The 22,327-nt window shown below is 42.4% G+C and overlaps 1 protein-coding gene and 1 pseudogene across 2 annotated transcripts in view; one reads left to right on the top strand and one right to left on the bottom strand.

The window, feature by feature from the left end:
• Window positions 1–723: 723 nt before the first annotated feature.
• LOC148022572 (uncharacterized) overlaps window positions 724–22,327 on the bottom strand; it is a 77,817-nt gene continuing 56,213 nt past the window's right edge. For both annotated transcript variants that reach the window (XM_087695519.1, XM_087695520.1), the window contains exon 11: window positions 724–1,161. In XM_087695519.1, the coding sequence (XP_087551645.1) occupies window positions 1,017–1,161 (145 nt within the window). In that variant the 3' untranslated portion in view covers window positions 724–1,016. The remainder of the gene's footprint in view (window positions 1,162–22,327) is intronic.
• On the top strand, window positions 3,823–4,528 carry LOC148022573 (uncharacterized; annotated as a pseudogene).

Raw genomic sequence — 22,327 nt, 5'->3', positions numbered from 1 at the left:
GGGAGCGCTACACTATTCTTGAAGAGAAAAATTACTCGTAGTTAGCAGGCAATGGCTGCTGGTCTTTTATATACATACGCACACTCTCTCTGGATGGGTCCTTTTTTCACCTTTTTTCTAGCCCAAAACAAATGACGACATTAAGAAAACAAGCAGCACAAGGTAATGCTCCAATTTATGATGTCTGCTTGTCGTTTATATAACAATTTATGCAGAGCCTGCTTCAATTTGTTAGGCCTCTATAACCATGGCCATTGCTGTTCGACAGACTGTAATATTCTATAACCATGACGACCAACACAAAAAAGACATTTACAAAACCAGATGAAGTGGCAACTTGTGGCAAAGAGTGCCATGAGGAATTTAGCACAGAAATGGATTGATAGCACTGGTGACTGAACCATGATTCTCCAAAGGTCAGAACTTTATAACTCGGAGCAATAACAAAGTTCATCTGCACTACAATAATTCTGTAGGCCATTGCTCATTACTTAGAAAAGCTTGTTCTACATAATTTCAACAAACCTTTTCAAATTGGTAATGGTTCATCCCCTTATGACACCTTGTGAAGTAAATGAAGGCATAAATTTCTACAAGACACACAACCTTTCAGGTAACTTAAACTCTTTCCATTCTTCTGTTTCATGCATTAGCATTTTGCTGTGGCTAAATAAGAACAGTTTGCCACTCTTGTGACCAGTCACTTGCACAGTGAACTACAAGTTTCTGAGACCCAGAATAATCTGATTACAAAATGAGGTACGTATTGTTACAATAGATCACTAATACTAAAACCCAGTTACAAGCATCAGACTTTTAAACACCCAACACAACTATAATATGGTACAGCTATATGGCGTTTTCTAGAGTCTGTCAACTTTCATCATATGACAACTTGAAACTAGGCTTCTATACATTTGAGCTCAAGCTTATACCGCATGCTGTTGCTGTGTACACACAAAAAGTAAGATTCAATACAAGGTGAAGTGGGGTTATATCCACCATGTAGAGGAAAATTATACTGGGTGACCAATTAGACAAGCTTGATGGTAGGATAATTGTTGTGTTTGGACTTTATGGGCTGTGAATGCTCCAGATGTTTCTTGCTGAAATGTCAGTGGAGGAAAATCTTCATCCTTCAGCTGATATGAACTGCGTGGACTGCAACAAAGATTGAATTGTTAATTTTGTATATTGGAATGAAAACATAGCCATAAGCATTGAGCACATTTATGACCGTATCCATAAATGGCATGCTTAGTTACAAAATGTATAAAAGGCAACCCTTGATTAGAATAAAAAGTAAATATTGTTTCTGTTAACATCATGTTGGCGTAGAACCCAAAAAAACAGACAATTCATCACTTCATTCAGTGGGTTAAATTGTTAACCTAGTGGCTGCATGTAAACATGTTGTCCATGATTGTTGCAGTTCAGAGTGTGAAAGACTTCATTGAGAGGGCGAGAGAGAGGAATAAAGAATGAACGAACCACACAGCCAAGACAATTGAAAAAACTTAATTAGTTTGAGCAGACAGAAGGTACAATGTTTTATAGGCTTCAAAGTCTTATAACATCTCCCTAGAAATCTCTCAAGTCAATTGAAAATGGTGCACATACTTACCCAAGCCTCTAAGAGACTACTAACATGCCTAGCATAGACACAAGGGTAAACACGTGTATGTATTTCTGCTGTCGTCTCCTGGTTTTGACTAGGTCTAATGGAGATACAGAAGCTCTGACATTGTGTTAGTCTGTGCATTCATTAGATGCTGCCATTTACTGCATTTCCAGAATTTTTTCTCATCATTCCAGTTGCATAGTGGCAGCTGGTCACATTGAGCAACCATCAGGTCAACCACATTTGCTGATTGCAATAACATTCTGCAGCTGCACACACACACACACACACTCTCTCTCTCTCACACACACACACACACACACACACACACACACTCTCTCTCTCTCTCTCTCTCTCTCTCTCTCTCTCTCTCTCTCTCTCTCATAATAATTTATATTATATGAAATTACTACAGGAGTACAGAAAGTCAGATGACTGAGAGTACAAAAGTCAAGGCAAAAAAGGGCTCTCTCTCTCTCTCTCTCTCTCTCTCTCTCTCTCTCAAACAAAATCACAAAACTTGAAAGTGAAGCCGAAGAGTGGAGGAATGAGAAGGCAATCATGCTAATAGAAATTCAATACCTAAAAGAGGAGATAGTGGCGCTGAAGAGCACTGGACGAGAGGAACAAGAGATCCAACAGGGCATGATCACCACCATAAAGGAGGAACACTCCAAAGCCGTGGACATTAAGCTTGAGACCATGCAACAAGGGTGGGTCGAGGTAGTGAAGAAGAACAAAAAAAAAGGTGGTGGAGGACAACCAAAAAGAGGAGGTACAGATTGTCAATGCCACACTGGAGGAAGATAGGATGAGACAAGCAAGGCAACTAAACATATGGGTAAATGGCATACCTGAGAAGGACTCATCACCCAAGAAGGATGGTAAGAATTTGTGCATATGCCTCGAATACAAAGAGGAAGAAGCACTCCCCTTTACAAAACCCTGGAGAGTTGGGAAAGAACTGCAAAAGCGTGCACTCATCCTAAGGTTTCAGGATGAAATGGAGAGGTAACCTTCACGAGGAAGAAAGCCATACTACGCAAACTCCGAAGGGATCCCATCTACCTAGACGATGACCTTACTAGGATGTAGGTGGAGCACAAGCATGCAAGCATGCCCAAAATAATCAAGGCTAGGGAGGGCAAGAAGGCAACATACAGAGATGGCCAAGACATCATTGATGGCAGGGTAGTTGAATAGGGGCACACGGTCTATAAGACAGATGCCTCAGAGATATGAATAATAGTATGGAATTCTAACGCTCATTATGGACACACCCAAGGAGGATGGAGGTGATGGAGAATCATGAGCTGATTTTGATCATAGAGACACTAGAGTCCCAAGAGGGGACTGCCCAAAGTACACGCATATGTATGGGAATCGATGTACAGGAGCTGCACGAGACATTAAGTCACGGCACCACCCAAGGATTAGGAGGTGGTGATGTTGATCAGACATGAGCTACAGGATACAGTCCACATCATGGCACGAGATCCTGATGAATGATGCATGTGGATCAGAATGGAGATATGCTATATATTGCCCCATGCTACTTTCCCCCGCGGGGTCGAGATATGCTACCGGCAGCCGCAACAGCAGGAGGGTCAACCTGAGAATGCAGAGTAGACAGTGTGACATATGATTTTGAGGGTTTAGGGAGGCTACAAGTGATACACATAGGGGAGGCAAGCATGTAGAGGATACCCGCTAATACTGGAGGAGATAGTACTCACTACGGCCAATACCAACTAAAGCTAGGGTCCCAACACCATCCCACTATTTACAACGAGATGAAGAACTGGCCTGGATCCGGAGCACTGACTTGCTTCCATCATACCTACTTGTCCCTCACCATATCCTCCTCCACACACGCACAAATGCCAACTACTGCCCATACCCAATCCACCACTCTCTATTTTAGGCATGAGCTAGCTGACATATACAACCATCACATACATGATGGGCTCACACAGTTTGAGCATACTACCCCCCTAGGAGCACTCACCTCCCAACTTACCTCCGTCCTCCACTCGACTGCTCTCCAAAGCTTCCCACACTCCACATATACTAGTAGATCCACCCAACCTGGAACCATGCCTCAAAACAAGTGGTATGATGATGAGTGCAAAAAGCTATACATGCACCTCCAAATCCAAAGAGAACTAGGGTCTATCACAAAGAGCGAGACCTGCAAGCAAATGCGGATCTTGACTCCTCATAAACAATGGGCATACAAGGAGGCACAATATTGGGACCTGTACCATTTGTTCATGAGCAAAGATGTAGCCACGTTATGGTGCGAATTGCGAGAGCCACACCATCCCACACCCATAAGTGACCCTGAGACATGGCACTCCTATGCAGAGGGACTAAATGATGCACCGTACACCCACCGATCCCTCACCCTCCAGGCCTCGCCCTACCACATCCACCTTCTTACATGATATGGTGAGGAGAGCAATAGAGCGCCTATAGCATGGATGATCGATAGATCACACAAGTACACAAGGTGAGCACATCATTTATGAAGTTGACATTTTGGCTCCTCTCCTTGCTTTTATATTCAATACGGGCCTAGCAAAATGCTTCCCAAATGAGTGGGCCATGTGTACCATCGTGCCCATCCACAAGTCTAGAGACCCCCTAGACCTAGGTAACTACAAAACCATCATGGTGGGCCACACGTTGGCAAAGATATATGAAGCAATGATAGAGGTAGAGCTCAGTGCATATGCAAAGAGAGGGAAATTGAGAGCAATAAGACAAGTTGGTTTCAAACAGGGATTCTCTACACTTGACCACATCTTCACCTTGAGAAGTATGATTGGGCATGCAAAAATGACGAAGAAGAGACTCTATTGCTGCTTTGTGGATTTTTGTAAAGTCTTTGATACAATTCCATGAGATAGACTACTACAAAGGCTACAGACATGCCATCAGACATGATTCATGGTATTTATGCCCTATATGAGAGTGGTGGGTCGAGTGAGATGCCTATTGGGTGTAAAGGCCCTTCAGGCTCTCCCGTGTATATATTACTTCACACACGTGAACTCACCCTAGTGGGCGTAAGTGTACCGTACCCTAAGTATATATGCATTCTTTTATTCTTTGGGTGCACCACATTGGTAGACACCTATCCGGCGACTTACTCTCACACTCTCTCATTGTTCAGCACCTCGATTGATGTGCATGATCTCTCTGCTTCCGCTTCTACTCAACAAACTGGTATCAAAGCAACACGGTGCAAGGCGGCAGTCACTGCAGACAGTGCAGTCATTGTCATGGGAACTGACGGATCAGAAGGGCTATTGAGGAGTAGGCAATAATCTTAGTTGAAAGGAAGCAATAGCAGGCGACGGCTTTGCGACAGGCGACACGCAGACAAGCAACGCAAGTGTCAAACGGGGCCAATGACAAGTCAAACGACGAGGGGGTCAGACGAGACTTGCTCGCAACCAAGACCAGCACACAGGATTTGCACGCAAAAGGTCAATGGCGCTCGCGACAACCAGCGCGCAGATAATAGGAGGTGTGCGTGGCAGGGGACAGGAGCCGAAGGAGGCATGCCTATCCGATGGGAGCCAAACAAGCAAGTCAATCGACCCCAATAAATCTGAAATTTTTTCAGTTTTTTTTCTTTGTCCTCTTCTGAGCATTCACACACACAATCACAGATCATAAATTTATGCAAATCTACTTCTCGAAATTTGGGGCTTTTCTTAGATTTGGGGCCGGACACATGTTTCAGTAATTCCTGATCCATAAATTGCAGACATTGAGTGCACGGTCTCATAAATTTTGGGGATTTTCAGATGCAAGTGAAATTCTTGCTTGGTTAAGCCAATTTCTTGGAAATTTGTACCCTCTTGGACCCCAAAATTTGGGGCTTTTACAGAATTCGTGAAATTTCTGCAACATTTGCCCGTACTTGATGCTCAGGAAGATGTACTGATGCAATTGGGGTAGATTCGCTACCAAAATTTTGGGCTTTTCACATTGGTGATGTATTTTGAGTTGATTTGAGACAAGACAGTAAAATTTGCAGCAGATTCACTGCTGAGTGGGAGTTTTTTGAGCTTTGGATGCTTCAAATGTTGAAAAAGGGCAGCTTCTCTTGGTATATGTATTGCTGAATATTCACTATGCAATGAAACAGTAGTACATACAGCATTTGGGTCATTGCATTTGGGTATTATGGTGATGTGTTACTGAAGTGGGAACTGTCTTTGATGCAAATGTATCAGATTTGATTCATGCATATGCTGTAATCAGTACTGGAGACTGAAATTGCAGCTAAACATCTCCTTCTTGGACACCTTGGAAGTACAAGAGTGTATACTTGCTGTTACAATTCAGCAACCTTGCTATTGGCTGAAAGCATTCAACCCTTTATTTCAGTTGTGTATTGCTCAAGATGGCTGGCAGTGCATCTACATCTAACACAAAGAATGTCTTTGAGATTCGTAAATTCGATGGCAATGGTTTTGATCTTTGGAAAGATCGTATGCACGGTATACTCTTTCTAAAGGATTGTGATTATGCTGTAGCAGAACATAAGATTGTTGCTTTGTTAGATGAGGATTGTGCTAAAATGAATAAAAAGGCCATTACTTACATTAAAATGGCCGTCACAGATGATATCTTGGTTGATATAAAGGGGCTTAATACTACCTATGTAGTTTGGGAGAAACTCAAAGCTACTTATGAGAATACAACTCCGGTTGATCAAGTACATCTCATGCGAAAGTTGGTCAACTTGAAGCTTGATGAGTCTAAGCCTGCCTCAGAGCATTTAAATGCTTTTGCTAGTATTTTGAGTCAGTTACAAGATGCAGGTTTGCCAGCTTTTGATCCTAAATTGAGGGCTATCTTCTTGCTCATGACCTTGCCTGATTCATGGGAAGCATTGGTTGTGTCATTGAGTAATAACCCCAACTTGGCATTTGATGGTGTGTGTGATTCTATTCTCAATGAAGAGATTAGACATAAGACAAGTGGGAAAAACAGTGGATCAGCCTACAATGTAAGAGGAAGAGCTAAAAAAAGATCTAACACTACAAATAAAAACAAAAATCGCAACAAAAGCAAGGAAAAACAGCAAGATGTAACTTGTTATCAATGTGGTCGCAAAGGGCATGAAAAGCCCGATTGCAGGTACTTTAAAAAGGAACAAGAACGCAAGAAGAAGGCTAATGCAAAAGTCAAAAAGAATGACAAGGATGGCAGCTCTACCCCTAAAGAGACAAAAACAACAAATATGGTATCTAGTGTTGTTATTGAGGAAATAGAAGAGGATAAAGATGCTGATTTGCTGGTTGCATTTTCAGATCCACATGCTATGACAGTGGAGGACATGTATATCACTAAAACGGATGTGATAGATGCTTTATTGTCGGCTCATGATGGTTTATCACAATTGTGGATTGTTGACAACAGTGCTTCATTTCATGTAACTCCCATCTTTGGAGTGTTTTTCTTCTTATGCAAAATGTAATCTTGGAAAAGTCTACCTTGGCAACAATCATGCATGTGATATTCAAGGAATGGACACCATACATCTGGCTCTTGAAAATAGTCAAGAATTGATCCTTCATAATGTTAGAAATGTACCTGGCATCAAGAAGAGCTTGCTTTCTGTTGGGCAGCTAGACAGCAAAGGTTAGTTCACTACTTTTAGTGGTGGCATGTGGAAAATACAGAAAGGGTCTATACTAGTCACTAGAGGTGGTAAAAAGGGGACTCTATATTATCTCTACTGCAAGGCACTTCCAAAAAAGTTTGTAGCAATTGCTGAAGTGCAGTCACACATGGGAGTTATGGCACAATCGTCTTGGACACATGAGCCAAAAGGGTTTACAGGAACTTTCTTCACTTGGAAGAGTTGATGTGAAAAACTCAAACCTTGAATTTTGTGATGAATGTATTCTTGGTAAACATGTAAAGAGTCCATACTCTCATGGAGCCTTTAGGAAGGCATGTATCTTGGATTTAGTCCATTCTGATGTATGTACCATGCCAATAAAAACTCATAGTGGTTTCTATTATTTTGTGTCTTTTAATGATGACCATTCTAGAAAGCTGTGGATTTACTTGCTTAAGCAAAAAAGTGAGGCATTGGATGCTTTTAAAAAGTTTTATGCATTGGTTAGTACTCAAAAGGGTTTAAAATCAAAATGCATAAAAATAGATAACCGGGCAGAGCATGTATCTAAAGAATTCAATAAGTTTTGTGATGTCAAATGGGATTAAACGGGAGCTCACAGCTCCTTACAATCCATCATCTAATGGTGTGGCTGAGCAAATGAATCGCACATTATGTGAGAAGATTCTATGCATGTTGTCCACAGCTAATCTCTCGCAATCATTTTGGAAAGACGCACTTGAAATCGCGGTGCATATTTGCAATCGATTGTTGGGATAAAGGCCCGGTAACCTCCGTGTATAGTACACGCACATTGTACATGTGAACATACCCTTTACGTGTCCAAGTATAAATACATTTTATTCTTTGTGTATCAACAAATTGTTGGTACACTCTAATCGACTGGTACCTTTCACTCTGCTTACACTCTCTCCAGCCGTCACACTCTCACGCTCACTCCAGCTCGACCTCCGTCTCTCTCTCTTGTGCCCCCTCTTGGTCCAACAACTGGTATTAGAGCTGACTTTTGTGCACGCTTCCCGTGAAGAAGACCAGCAATCGAGCAAAATGTGAGCAGAATACTGCTCGAGGTGACTAGGCAGGTGTGTGGCATGACCATACTGCAGATCGCACGCGTCAACTTGCTGCAACTGGCGACCAGTGTGACCAGGGAGACGACGGGGCGTCACATGACAGGTCGGGTCAACAGACCCCCTTCTGCCATTTTTCTTTAAATCAAAAATTCACTTTTTTTTTTAAATCCCTTTCATCCTCCTCCTCTGACGGAGTTCACGCATGGAAACACTGTTTTCCAAATCTGTGCAAATCTGGCCAAAAAATTTGGGGCGTTTCCCAGATTTGATCTCATCTAGGCCTGACATTGACATTCGTGTCAAAAATTGCTGACATTGTGAGCAGTGACCTCAATTAATTTGAGGATTTTGCCAAATTTGTCAGATTTTCGCTCTTTTGGGCAAAATTTCCTGAGATTGGGTCCTAGAAATTTGGGGCTTTCCATATATTGGCAAAGTTTTGCTCAGCTGGGTCAGATTGGTAGACATTCATGCAATTTTGGACTTGAAAATTTGGGAATCTGCGTAGAATTTGGTAAATTTCTGCATCTTTGCCCGTTTGGTGGCTAGTTCATGTACAAACAGCAGAGATTTATTTCTAGTTGAGAAAGAACAGCAATGTATTTTGCTGGTTCGGCTTGTACTTTTGCAGATTGGTGCATTTACTCCTGTGTCTGTGATAAAATGGCTACAACTTCTTCCAGTTCAGACATCAAGAGTTTGATGGAGATTAAACGGTTTGATGGTCATGGATTTGACCTTTGAAAAGATTGTATACAAGGCATTTTGTTCCTAAAGGATTGTGAGGATGCTTTGCAGGAAGATAAACCCGCACTAATCTCTGATGCAGATTCAGCCAAAGTGAATAAAAAGGTTGTGGCTTACATAAAGATGGGTGTCACCGATGATATTCTGACAAACATTAAGGGTTTAGATACAAATTATGCAATATGAGAGAAGCCGAAACTACTTATGAGATCACCACACCTGTTAATCAGGCGCATTTAATGCGCAAGCTGGTGAATATGTGACTGGATGAGTCACAGCCTGTAGCTGAGCACTTGAGTACATTTACAGGGATTCTAAATCAACTCAAAGATGCAAATTTGGATTTTGATGATAAGTTGAGGGCGATCTTTTTTATCATGACACTACCTGACTCTTGGGAGACCTTGGTGGTTTCACTCAGCAATAACCCCTATCTCTCATATGATGGGGTGAGGGATTCTATCTTGAATGAAGAAATTAGACGTATGTTTAGTGGAGAAGGCAGCAACTCAACTTATAATATAAGAGGCAGGGTTGAAAAGAAAAATGCAAATGCAGAACATAGAAACAGGAGCAAGAGCAAAGGAAAGGATAAGAGTGACATTACTAGCTATCAATGTGGTCGGAAGGGCCACAAGAAACCTGATTGTAGATATTACAAGAAGGAACAAGAGAGAAAGAAGAATGCAGGAGATAAAAAGAAGGAAAAAAAGACAGATGCATCGGAGACAACCAAAGGGAAAGAGAAGGCCAATGTGGCCTCTAGCATGATCATATAAGAGCTTTCAGATACAGAGGCTGATGTATTATGTGCAGTTGATTATGATGCCCTTGTATGTCACATGTAGGATATGCAGATTACCAAGGCTGATGTGATTGATGCACTCTTGTTAGTTGATGATGGTGCCACTCAGACTTGGATTGTAGACTCTGGTGCCCCTTTCCATGTAACTCCTTGCTTGGAGTGTTTTGCTATGTTCAATGCAGGCAGTTATGGAAGGTGTATCTTGGAAATAACCATGCTTGTAGCATTGTTGGGATTGGCACAGTACACTTGTCTTTAGACAATGGTCAAGAGCTTGTGTTGAAAGATGTCAAATATGTGCTTGGTATTAAAAAGAGTTTACTATCTGTTGGTCAACTTGACTTGCATGGCTACACCACATTGTTTGGTGGTGGTTTGTGGAAAGTGAAAAAGAATTCCATGCTGATTGCAAAAGGAACCAAGAAGGAAACTTTGTATTGTTTGCACTGTAAAGCCTTGAATGGCAAGTTTCTTGCAGTTGCTGAAATTTGCAGCCACTTGGAGTTATGGCATAAGAGATTAGGCCATATGAGCCACAAAGGACTTGATGTCCTTACCTCTCTGAAGAGGGTTTATGGAAAAAGCTCTAAACTTGATTTTTGTAATGAGTGTCAGTTTGGAAAGCAAATAAAAAATTCATTTTACTCTAGTGTCTCACGTAAGTTCAATGTCTTGGACTTGGTGCATTCTGATGTATGTAGTATGCCCGTGAAATCATTGGGTGGTGCTGCATATTTTGTTTCCTTTATTGATGACTGTTCCAAGAAGATTTGGGTGTACTTGCTGAAAAAGAAAAGTGAAGCGTTTGCTGTTTTTAAAACTTTTCATGCATTTGTGACCACTCAAACAGGTAGAAAGTTGAAATGCTTGAGAGCTGATAATGGGGGTGAGTTCACATCGACTGAATTCGAGTCCTTTTGTGACTTGCATGGTATTAAGAGGGAGCTTACAGCCCCTTGCAGCCCTTCTTCAAATGGGGTGGCTGAAAGATATAACAGGACTTCATGTGAAAGAGTGCGGTACATGCTGTCCACTGCTAATCTCCCTCATGCATTTTGGGGAGAGACACTCAAAACCGCAGTTCACAACCGCTCTCCAAACAGGTCCTTAAATAATGGCATCCCTGAGGAGGTTTGGTCTGGCAAATCGGCCTCATATGACCATTTACGCATATTTGGCTGTGATGCTTTTGTGCATGTTAGGGATAAGCTGAGGAATAAACTTGACCCAAAATCCACCAAAGGCATTTTCATGGGCTACGGTGATCAGGGTGAATTTGGCTACAAAGTGTGGTTACCTCAATCCAAGAAAATTATTCGCAGCCATAATGTTATGTTCAATGAGGTAAAATTACTAAAAGCCACTTTAGCCTCTAATGAAGATCTGAAAAAGATGAAATTTCAAAGTTTGCAGCCACCCATTACTTCAGAAAATGAGCCTCAAGGTGTTGTACCACAGACTAAAACTGATGATCGGTTGGTTATTTTTGAGCCAGATGGTGATGGACAGCAAATAGAAGCACAAGGAGGTCATGGACAGCAAGATAGACTTGCTGATTATGAAAATGCAGGTGCTGGAAATGAAAATAAAGGTGTTGTACAACATGAACAGCATGCTGAAAATGGCTTACAGCAGACAATAAATGCTGAAAATAATATACCTCCAGATGTAGACCCAATTCCTAAAAATGTTCATCATTGGTCTACATGCGTAAGAAGGCAACCACATAGGTTTGATCCCTCCTTGCATTATGTGATGCTTACAGATGAGGGTGAGCCTCTTACATACAAAGAGGCCAAGTCATATGAGTTCAACAGTAAGTGGGAGCTAGCTATGCAGGAAGAGATTAAATCTCTATATGCAAATGATACTTGGGATCTTGTGTCGTTGCCCAAAGGAAGGAAGCTTCTTCCAAACAAATGGGTTTACAAAGTAAAGAAAGTTGATGGGAAACCCAAGTACAAGGCAAGACTAGTTGCTAAAGGATATGCACAGAAGGATGGGATTAACTTTCAAGAGGTCTTCTCACCTGTTGTGAAGATGACCACTCTACGTGTGCTTTTTGCTCTCATTGCTGTATTGGACTTAGAGTTGTACCAAATGGATGTAAAAACAGCTTTCTTGTATGGTGACATTGATGAGGAAATCTACATGAAACAGCTTGAAGGCTTTGTAGTTTCTGGAAAAGAGCAGATAGTGTGTAAACTAAAACGTAGCATATATGGGCTGAAGAAAGCACCGCGGCAGTGGTACAAAAATTTTGACACTTTTATGCTATCTCATGAGTTTACACGCAGCCATGCAGATCATTGCTTGTACATGAAAAAGGATACAGATGGCAGCCCCATCATACTTGTTTTGTATATCGATGATATGTTACTAGCTGGGAAAAGAAAGACTAGCTTGGATGCTCTCAAAAATCAGCTGAAATCAGCTTTCTCCATGAAAGATTTGGGGAATGCAAAGCATATTTTGGGCATGAGGATTCATAGAGATAGAATGCAGAAATTGCTGTTTGTATCTCAAGAAAAGTACATTGGAAAGGTACTGGACAGATTTAACATGGCTGAAGCTAAGCCTTTTGGGGTACCCTTACCTCCTTATCTCAAGCTTAGCAAAGCCAACAGCCCGAAAGATGACGTGAGAGCAAATGCTATGAAGGGAGTTCTTTATGCATCAGCTTGTGGCTCTCTTATGTATGCTATGGTTGCTACTCGTCCAGACATTGCTCATGCAGTGGGAGTTGTTAGCAGGTTTATGTCAAATCTTGGCAAAGCACACTGGGAGGCTGTCAAGTGTATTCTTCGATACCTTAAGGGTACACAAAGAAAAAGTATTTGCTATGGGCAGGGTACACTTAGTTTGCTACTCGTCCAGACATTGCTCATGCAGTGGGAGTTGTTAGCAGGTTTATGTCAAATCTTGGCAAAGCACACTGGGAGGCTGTCAAGTGTATTCTTCGATACCTTAAGGGTACACAAAGAAAAAGTATTTGCTATGGGCAGGGTACACTTAGTTTGCAGGGTTATTGTGATACAGACATGGCAAGTGACTTGGACACTCGTAGGTCCACCAGCGGGTATGTCTTTACAGTTGCTAATGAGGCTGTTTCTTGGAGTTCTAGGTTGCTGAACATTGTTACACTGAGTACCACTAAAGCTAACTACATATCAGCTACTGACGCTTCTAAGGAAGCTATATGGTTGAGCAGACTTGCAGATGATCTCGGCATGTCTATGGGTACTGCAATTTTGGGATGTGATAGCCAGAATGCTGTGTATCTGGCTAAGAATGCCATGTATCATTCATGCACAAAGCATATAGATGTGCGATATCACTTCATCAGACAGATTCTGGAAGATGGTCAAATCACATTCACCAAGATTAAAAAACAAGATAACCCTGCAAATGTTCTCACTAAGAGTCTAAGCAAAGCTCAGCACGAGCATTGCATTCGACTAGTGGAAGTTGCTTAGCTAGAGATTCATATCGGACCATTAAGTGGGAGGTTGTTGAAATAAGTGGGAGGTTGTTGGAATACACGCATTATTTAGTTGTAAATGTGAATACACCCTTAATATGCCCTAAGTATAAATACATTTTATTATGTGTACCAACACATTGTTGGTACACTCTAATCGATTGGTATCTTTCACTCTGCTTACACTCTCTCCAGCTCTCACACTCTCACGCTCACTTCAGCTCAACCTCCCTTTCTCTCTCTGCTGTGCCCCCTTTTGATCCAACATCGATCTCCATATCGTGCACTTGAAAGTGGCATCAATAAAGAGGTTTGTTCTGGCCAAATCTGCTTCATATGACCACTTAAGGATCTTTGGTTGCGAATGTTATGTACATGTACCTGTTGATAGCAGAACCAAACTTGACATGAAATCTCATAGAGGAATCTTCATGCGTTATGGAGATGAAGGTGAAATGGGCTATAGAGTTTGGGTTCCAAGCATGAAAAAGGTGCTACACAGCCGCAATTTGGTATTTAATGAGTCAAAGCTGCTGAAAAATGTCACATATAATGACACAGACAAAAAGAAAGTTAAATTTCAGCATGATCAGTCACTTGAGCAAACATCAGCCACTGAAAATTCAGCTCCTTTTGATGTTGATTATGACAATCAGCATATCATTACTGAGCCAGATGAAAATGGATAGCAAGGGGATGCTGAACATCAGCTTGAGCACCAAAATCAGCATGCTGAAAATGAATTACAGCAGCCTAAAATTGTATTAGAGCAACCTGAACATGGAGTTCAGCAGCCAAACAATGAGGTCATTGACATTCCCTTGGATGTGGATCCATTACCTGATAACACAAATCATTGGGTAAGAAGGTCTACACGTGTGAGAAGACCTATACAAAGATTTGATCCTTCATTGGACTGCATTTTTCTCACAGATGAAGGTGAGTCTCTTACGTATAAAGAGGCCTTATCATGTGAATTAAAGAAAAAGTGGGAGCTAGCTATACAAGAAGAAATGAAGTCATTGTATCAAAATGATACTTGGGATTTGGCTACATTGCCCAAGGATAGCAAAGCCATTCCTAACAAATGGGTCTATAAAATCAAATTTGTGGATGGCAAACCCAAATACAACGTCAGACTTGTGACTAAGGGCTATACATAAGCATTTATTTTCAAGAAGTGTTTTCTCCTCTCGTCAAAATGACCACTCTTCGAGTTTTCTTTGCCATTGTAGCATCTATGGATCTTGAACTTGATCAAATGGATATGGATCTTGAACTTGATCAGATGGATGTTAGAACTGCATTCCTGCATGGCGATTTGGAATAGGAGCTATACATGAAACAGCCCGAAGGGTTTGTTATACAAGGAGCATTTGGTATGTAAGCTTAAGAGAAGCTTGTATGGTTTGAAACAGGCTCCAGGCTAGACAATGGTATAAAAAGTTTGATGCCTTCATGCTCTCACATGGATTGAAAAGGGGTAGTGCAGATCACTGCTTATATATTAAGAAGGCTGATGATGGAAGCCTTATTATACTTGTGCTTTATGTGGATGATATGCTTATTGCTAGTAAGCATAAAAATCAGATTAATGCATTGAAAAAGCAGCTGAATTCAGCCTTTTCCATGAAAGATTTGGGTGCAGCTGAACATATTTTGGGCATGCATGTGACACGAGATAGAGAGTAGCAGCTCTTATTTCTCTCACAAGAAAAGTACATCAGCAAAGTACTTGATCGTTTTTCTATGGCTGATGCTAAGCCTCTTGGTGTACCTTTTCCTCCTTATCTTAAGCTTAGCAAGGCAAATTGCCCAAAAGATGATAAGGCAGCCAGTTCTATGAAGGGTGTTCCTTATGCTTCAACTTGTGGTTTACTCATGTATGCTATGGTTGCCACTAGACTTGACATTGCTAAGGCAATGGGAATTGTAAGCAGGTTTATGTCAAATCCTGGCAAAGCACATTGGGAAGTAATGAAATGTATCTTACGGTACCTTCAGGGCACACAAAGAAAATGTATTTGCTATGGCAAGGGTACGTTAGATCTGCAGGGGTATTGTGATGTAGACATAGCAAGTGACTTGGATACTCGCAAGTCTACTAGTGGGTACATCTTTACCTTGACTAGTGGGGCAGTTTCTTGGTGCTCTAGATTCCAAAAGATAGTAACACTCTCTACCACTGAGGCTGAATATATTTCAGCCACTGAAGATTCAAAAGAAGCAGTTTGGCTTGGTCGTTTGGTCAAGGATTTTGGGTTGCCCACCAAAACACAAGTACTTGGATGTGATAGCCAAAGTGTTGTATGCCTGGCTAAGAATGCCATGTTTCATGCACGTACCAAAAATATTGATGTTCAGTATCATTTTACCAGACAGGTTCTGGATGATGGTCTAGTCACCCTGACTAAGATCAAATCACAGGATAACCCTACAGATGTTCTCACTAAAAGTCTTGCAAAGGCTCAACGTGAGCATTGCATTAGACTTGTGGGAGTTGGTTAAAGGTTTGGTTAGGACCTTTAAGTGGGAGGTTGTTGAGTGTAAAGGCCCTTTACACTCCCGTGTATATATTACTTCACACACGTGAACTCACCCTAGTGGTGTGAGTGTACCATACCCAAAGCATAAATACATTCTTTTATTCTTTGGGTGCACCACACTGGTACACCTATCCGTCGACTCACTCTCACACTCTCTCACTGTTCAGCACCTCGATTGATGTACATGATCTCTCTGCTTCTGCTTCTGCTTCTACTCAACAATGCCCAGGAGGCGACTTTCAAACTCACCATTGGAGTGAAGCAAGGATGTCCATTGTCACCTACACTCTTGCCTGTCCACATTGATGAGATAGAAGATCACATCACACAGGGGACAATGGGGTGGAGTTAGCACGTATATTGGTCTCTACTATGCTTTATGTTGACAATATTGTTCTGGTGTCTCAATCGTGGAGGGTCTATAGCAACATCTCCATGCCCTTCGTGACTTTTTGTACATAGTGTGGATTGACGTTAATCTTGGGAGAACCGAGATTCTAATCTTCCACACATCAGCCCTAGTGAGGAGGAGATCAGTCTTCACCCTAGGCGCTGGGCAGGCGAAGGTTGTACAATCGTATGTCTACCTAGGGGTCACTTTCACTACATCCGCGAAGTGATTCACAATGGCACAAGCAGCAAGAGACTGTCTCACACGAGGATGCACAGCATTGGCTATGATGGAGAGAGAGTGCCAACAAACACATTGGTCACACTAGCCATGATGTATGGTGCACCTATATGGGCATAGATCAAGAGACCACAAATCCTCATGCTCTCACGAATGGTCTGATAGGGATATCATTCAGCCACACAACTAGACATGTAATACCTCATCCTCCCCTTGTATCCTTATACGAGCACTATTTTGTTTTGTACATCACCTTAGCTTCTTTTCACAATATATCACTGACCATCTTGTAGCATGTCACACTTTGATATCTAGTGACGACCAACATTGTACATGGCTTTGTCTGGCCTCGATATGTTAACCTCCCTCCCGGTGTGTGTGTGCGCGCGCGTGCGTGCACACGCACACTAAGACATCATCCACCCCTAAAAGCAGCCTTGTAGCAATTGTCAATAGTCAACAAAGTATTTTTTTGCAAGTTTTCAAGGATCAAGATGGCAAAAAAGTATGATTGTGTGGATCGGTCGGGAGCTGGGTAGAGACCGTGAGGACCGCCATGAAGACCAACAAGACAAAGGGGATCATTGCCAATACCGCCGAGATTGGCAAGATAGTTGCAAAGACTAGCAGGATTCCAAGGATTGACATGAGGATCAATATAATCATGATGCGGAGCGAGCCGTAAATTGTGATCCAAATCTCTCTTCTCCACTCTCAATCCATGTTTTTCCTCTAGCTTCTTTATTGGAGATGTTCATGGACCATACCTCATCTCACACTCATGGCCCCATAGGTTCATGTGCCCTTTCATCTGAACCTTACCCTTGACTAGAAGTTGGATGGGACCAGTTATCACATATGGTTGCACAAAATCAAGGCATCCTCGACACTTTGACCTTTGGAACTCTGTCGCTATCCCTCATCCCCAACCTATAGTGGATACCTTTCATGAAGATAATTAAATTAAGTAGTAAATATTTACATAAGACCATCAGGTCAACATTCTCACTGTATCTCTTACATGCTATTACATCAGACCATCAGGTCAGAATACTCAATCTCTCTCACACTGTCATTGTAGAAATTTACAAGATGTGAGCAGGATTCTCAAAACAACCTATTACATTGCCAATTCTAATTCCAAAAGGGACTTCTTAGCTCATTAGGAAGCCCATCCTAGCCTGGACTTTTCCTTCGAGGCAAGTGAGACAGCTCTTCTTCCACTTCCTCTTCAGAAATATCAGCCTCCATTAGATTCACCCATTCTGGTGCGACCTGATTACTAACCAGGCCACAAATGTATGTTCGAGCAGAGAGAACAGCATCTGTAAGGATCTCTTGTGGACCCAACAAGGTCCTATAAAAGTCAACAGTCATCCGAATAATGGAGGCAGGATCAGTCACCATATCACCTTGCCCATCCTTTAAGCGCACAATATTTTCCCAGGCATATTTTTGATGCAGACGAGCAAAAAATTGATGAGTTTGATTGTTGTTATCATGTAAAGCTTTGGCTCTGGCTAACAGTTTGTATTTTACATACTCCTCTTCCTGAAGAGATTGGACCCTGCCTTTCAACCATTCAATGCAAGTGAGCAAGTCATCATCGGAATCCCCAGTTTGACACAAAGCCAAGGAATGGCCTAATAAAGCTTGAGCATGTTGCAATTCAGCTCGAAACAAGGAAGCATGCTGAATACCATATTATCGAGATAAGGCTCACGCATTATCCCTAAAAACCGCCCATGCTTCCATTCCTGTAGATAGAACCTTCAAGCTAAAAGAAGCTATCAGGTGCTGAACATCTACCAAAAACAGATTTTGCTGCAAAAAAGATTGATTAAACCGAAGAGGCAAATGGGTAAGGAGAGCCGTGAATGCATGAACAGGTCTATGGCTCATTTCCAGGACCAAAGTAATGATCTGACAGAACATGTTGTCTTTCCACCCGCATATCAATGACTGCAGGAAGAAAGGAGTCACTTTGGCAGATGTAGATTCTATCCATTCTGGCCCAAGTATTTGGATGCTGAAAAGAGAGAGAAGTATATCCGGCTTGTGATGGATACATCCAGGACCACATGTCTTGTATCAAAGATGTCGCTGCAAGAGCATCCCAAGCTTGCCGCTTAGGACCATCCATAACCGAATGCGAAGAGGTCGCCTGATCACAGAAACATAGGCATTAAAGTCACCCATAACAAAGCCTTGACGAGCCAAGGCAAGGCAGTGCAGGTCATCCCAAAGCTGACAACAATCCCTTGCATTAGAAGGAGCATACACGCCTACAATCCACAGAACCTCTCTCTCATAACATATTTCCAGGATCAAAAATCGGCCGAGGGTATCTTGAGAATCCAATGCTGGTTGCAGGGAGGATTTGATAGCCAACATAACTCCCGATTTGTATGGAGCGCGACCACTAAAAAAGACCGCATAATCCTTATACACATAAGAAGATCCCGCCAAAGAATGATGTTTGTGCTCCATCGCACAAAAAACATCCCAATTTCCGGCAAGCACAACTTTCCACAACCGATACTGCTTGCTGCCCGAAGAAATACCTTTTACATTCCACAAAGCAAGTTTCATGATCAATCAAAAAATAAGAAAAACTACTGAACCATTGCTTTCCCTTTCCCTTTTACATCTATAGCCTTGGCAGCCTGGAATCTCTCCATTTCAGTACGTATAACATCTACAAGATCTACTCTCTGCAGACCCGCAATCGAAGCTCGGGAAGGCACCTGCAGTTGCTCGGAGCGGAAAATGTCCCGAGGAGGCACAAGCCTTCCACGAGCATCAAATCGCAAGGCACAATCACAAGTCCTTCTATCTTCCACTGCTGGGATACCAAAGATTTAGGTTTCATATAAAAACCCCTACCTCTGCATTGGGAGGTCTAAGTGATTGGGGGCGGCGAAGGATAGTCAAGATTCAATCGAGAATCTTGCCTAGCATTACAACGAACCACAGTGACCCAAGAATCATCCCGAGGAGACAAATTCCGCCCTATCACAGTCGAAGGATGCTCCCCACCCTCGTGAGGGTTATTCTTCTTGCCTTCCTCACGACCTTGTTGGGGAAGGTGCTCTGGATCAAGTACTGTTTGCTGAAACATGTGCTGAGGATAGTGGTCTTGCATTTCCATATCTTGATCCATAGGGCCCTGCAATACCTCCGTATTTTTGTCGCATTCCGAAACGAAATGGCCTAACTGACCGCATCTGAAACAATGTCCTGCAAAAGTACCCCATTTCAACTCATACATCAATGCATGTAAGCTTGGAACTTCAAAACGAATTTTTGTCGAGCGAGGTTTGCCTGTATCCCAGAGCCTACATGCCCGGTTCCTATTACGGAAAGCTAGCCGAGGTTCCACCAGAACCTCACCAAGGGTTCTCAGTACCATAGGGAGAAGCCTCCAAAGATGCGCAGGAAAATCCACCACCTCTACCCAAATTGGGCAAGCTTGTCTCAGCATGTCCTGAAATTCAGCCATGGGCCTCCAAGGGACCACATGAACTACCTGCCCATCCATAAACAAAGGAATGTGTTGCATAACAAGAGCCCGTACTTCCGTAGAACGAAACAGAACCTCAAAGAACCCCTTTGGGCCATCATAAATCTCTTCAACCAGGGGAACCTGCGTACACCTTAAAGCATCATCTGGACATTGTTCAAAACTAACAAGCAAAGAGTACAGCCAAGCACGAATTCTGGTGATTAAAGAAGTCCTTCCAGTAAAATAAAATATGGCTGCTCTCTCATGGAAAGCAGCTATCTATTGTAGGACCAGGTCGATTCCCATGACTACTACTACTTGATCCCCTTCCGGTAATGTGTTAGCTTTATTCTCATTACTATGAACATAATCCGACATAAGATGATTGGTAGTGGCCAGCATGAACCGTAAAGACCCATTAGGTTGTGGGCACAAAACATGAACCTCAGGTTGAGGCGAATTCAGGCCGAAGGCCGGTTCTTCAACCGACATCCTACAACGTCTGCCCATCTCTTCACTATCCAACAACGGCCCGGGTCCATCTGCCAACGAATCACCATCCGAGTCAGCCAAGTCTTTGTCACGATCTGCTGATTAAGAAAGGCCATATCGATACCATTAGATTCCTGCAGGTTTGCCATAGCAAAAGTAGATTCTGATCCCAAAATTCTTCCTCTGTCTCTCTCTCACTCTGTGCAAAACCCTCAGAATGTGCTGCAGGCTCCTTGCACAATTCCAAAACTGACGCAAAGCAAGGCAGCTCAGGGAAGAAGGGCACGCAGCGCAGAGCGACGGCTGATCGCAGCAGGGCAAGCATGAGTAGATGCAGACGAGCCAAACAGGCGCACAAAAGCAGGGACCTGCGGTCCCTTGGTCCGACAACATGCCCTCTCTCTCTCTCTCAGTCGCTCTCTCTATCAAAGCAAGGCGACCTAGAACAGCAAGTCGCACGCCAACACTCTCTTTCTCTGTGTGTAGCAACAACAAGGCGCCGCAGGAAGGAAGGACGCACGTCAGTTCAAGGCGCACGGGACCTAGCGTTGAGCTGAGGAAGGGACTCGCACGAGGCGAGCGCACGTCCGCAGGCAGGGAAGCATGTCCGCCCGCCCTCTCTCTCTCTCTCTCTCTCTCTCTCTCTCTCTCTCTCTCTCTCTCTCTCTCTCTCTCTCTCTCTCTCTCTCTCTCTCATTTTTCCAACATTTGGTATTAGAGCTAGATATGTGGGTTTCGTCTCTCCACTGCTCAACTAGTACCACCCACATGAAGTCCACTCAACCGCCGACGTAAAGTAGAGGAGTTGCAATCTCATACACAGCCTTGCACACATAGCCTCTCTCAGCCTTGCTCGTGATATTCTCAACCTTGCCCGCCATTCTCTACAGATTTGGAAAATAACTCAAAAACCCTAATTTTTTGAATTTGGGGATTTTGAGAAAATTTCAAAGAACTTTTTAATTTCTCACTCTGTGTCAAGAAATTTGGGGGTTTTCAACTAACTTTCCCAATTTCTAAAATTTCTTCGATAAAATTTGAGACTTGTGTCCATTTCAAGCTTCCATGCGTGATTCTCCACCAAAATTGCCAAGATTGCGCAATTTCTTGGATTGGTACCAAAGATTTTGTGCTTTTTTTATTCTTGCATCCAACACACATCCCAAGATACCCTTATGTTGCCGGTTGTTGTGGACATGCATCCCAAGGAAACACTTGATTAGATTTTCAGATTGTAAGCATAAATCTTTGAGATTTCTCAAAATTTCTTCACCAAGATTTGGGGCTTTTGCATGGCACACATCTTGAAGCAATGGACAGGTACTGAAACAGTCTTATTTTATTGTTTATATGACATTGGACAACATGCAGAAAAACCAGAAATTGCAATGAAAATTTAGGGATTTTCAGCACTAAGTTGCTAGATTTAATGTTGGGCAAGCATACCAAAGGCATATGCAATTGTACAGCACTGAATTGCTGTACATTCCAGATTGGGTGTTGTTTATGTAGTTGGGCATGTTCTTCAAGAAGAGAGAGAATTTTGACAATTTTGCACATGCTATAGTATCCCGTATTGGGATTTTGGTACTCAACCGAGTACATTTTACCCTTTGGTTTTGGAAGTGTTTGGCTGCTCAGTCTGTGCATAAATTACAGCGATGTCAAATCATGAAACCCCAGATCAGAGCAACATTTTGGGAGTCCTCACACAAGAGGAGAAGCTAGATAGCACCAATTGTCCTCTATGGAATTTTA

Source organism: Lygodium microphyllum, chromosome 16, assembly GCF_053477565.2.
Source record: "Lygodium microphyllum isolate KBCC chromosome 16, Lygodium_microphyllum_v1.1.10, whole genome shotgun sequence".
Taxonomy (NCBI): Eukaryota; Viridiplantae; Streptophyta; class Polypodiopsida; order Schizaeales; family Lygodiaceae; genus Lygodium; species Lygodium microphyllum.
The sequence above is the reverse complement of the archived record's forward strand: the minus strand, read 5'-3'. Positions and strand labels throughout refer to the sequence as shown.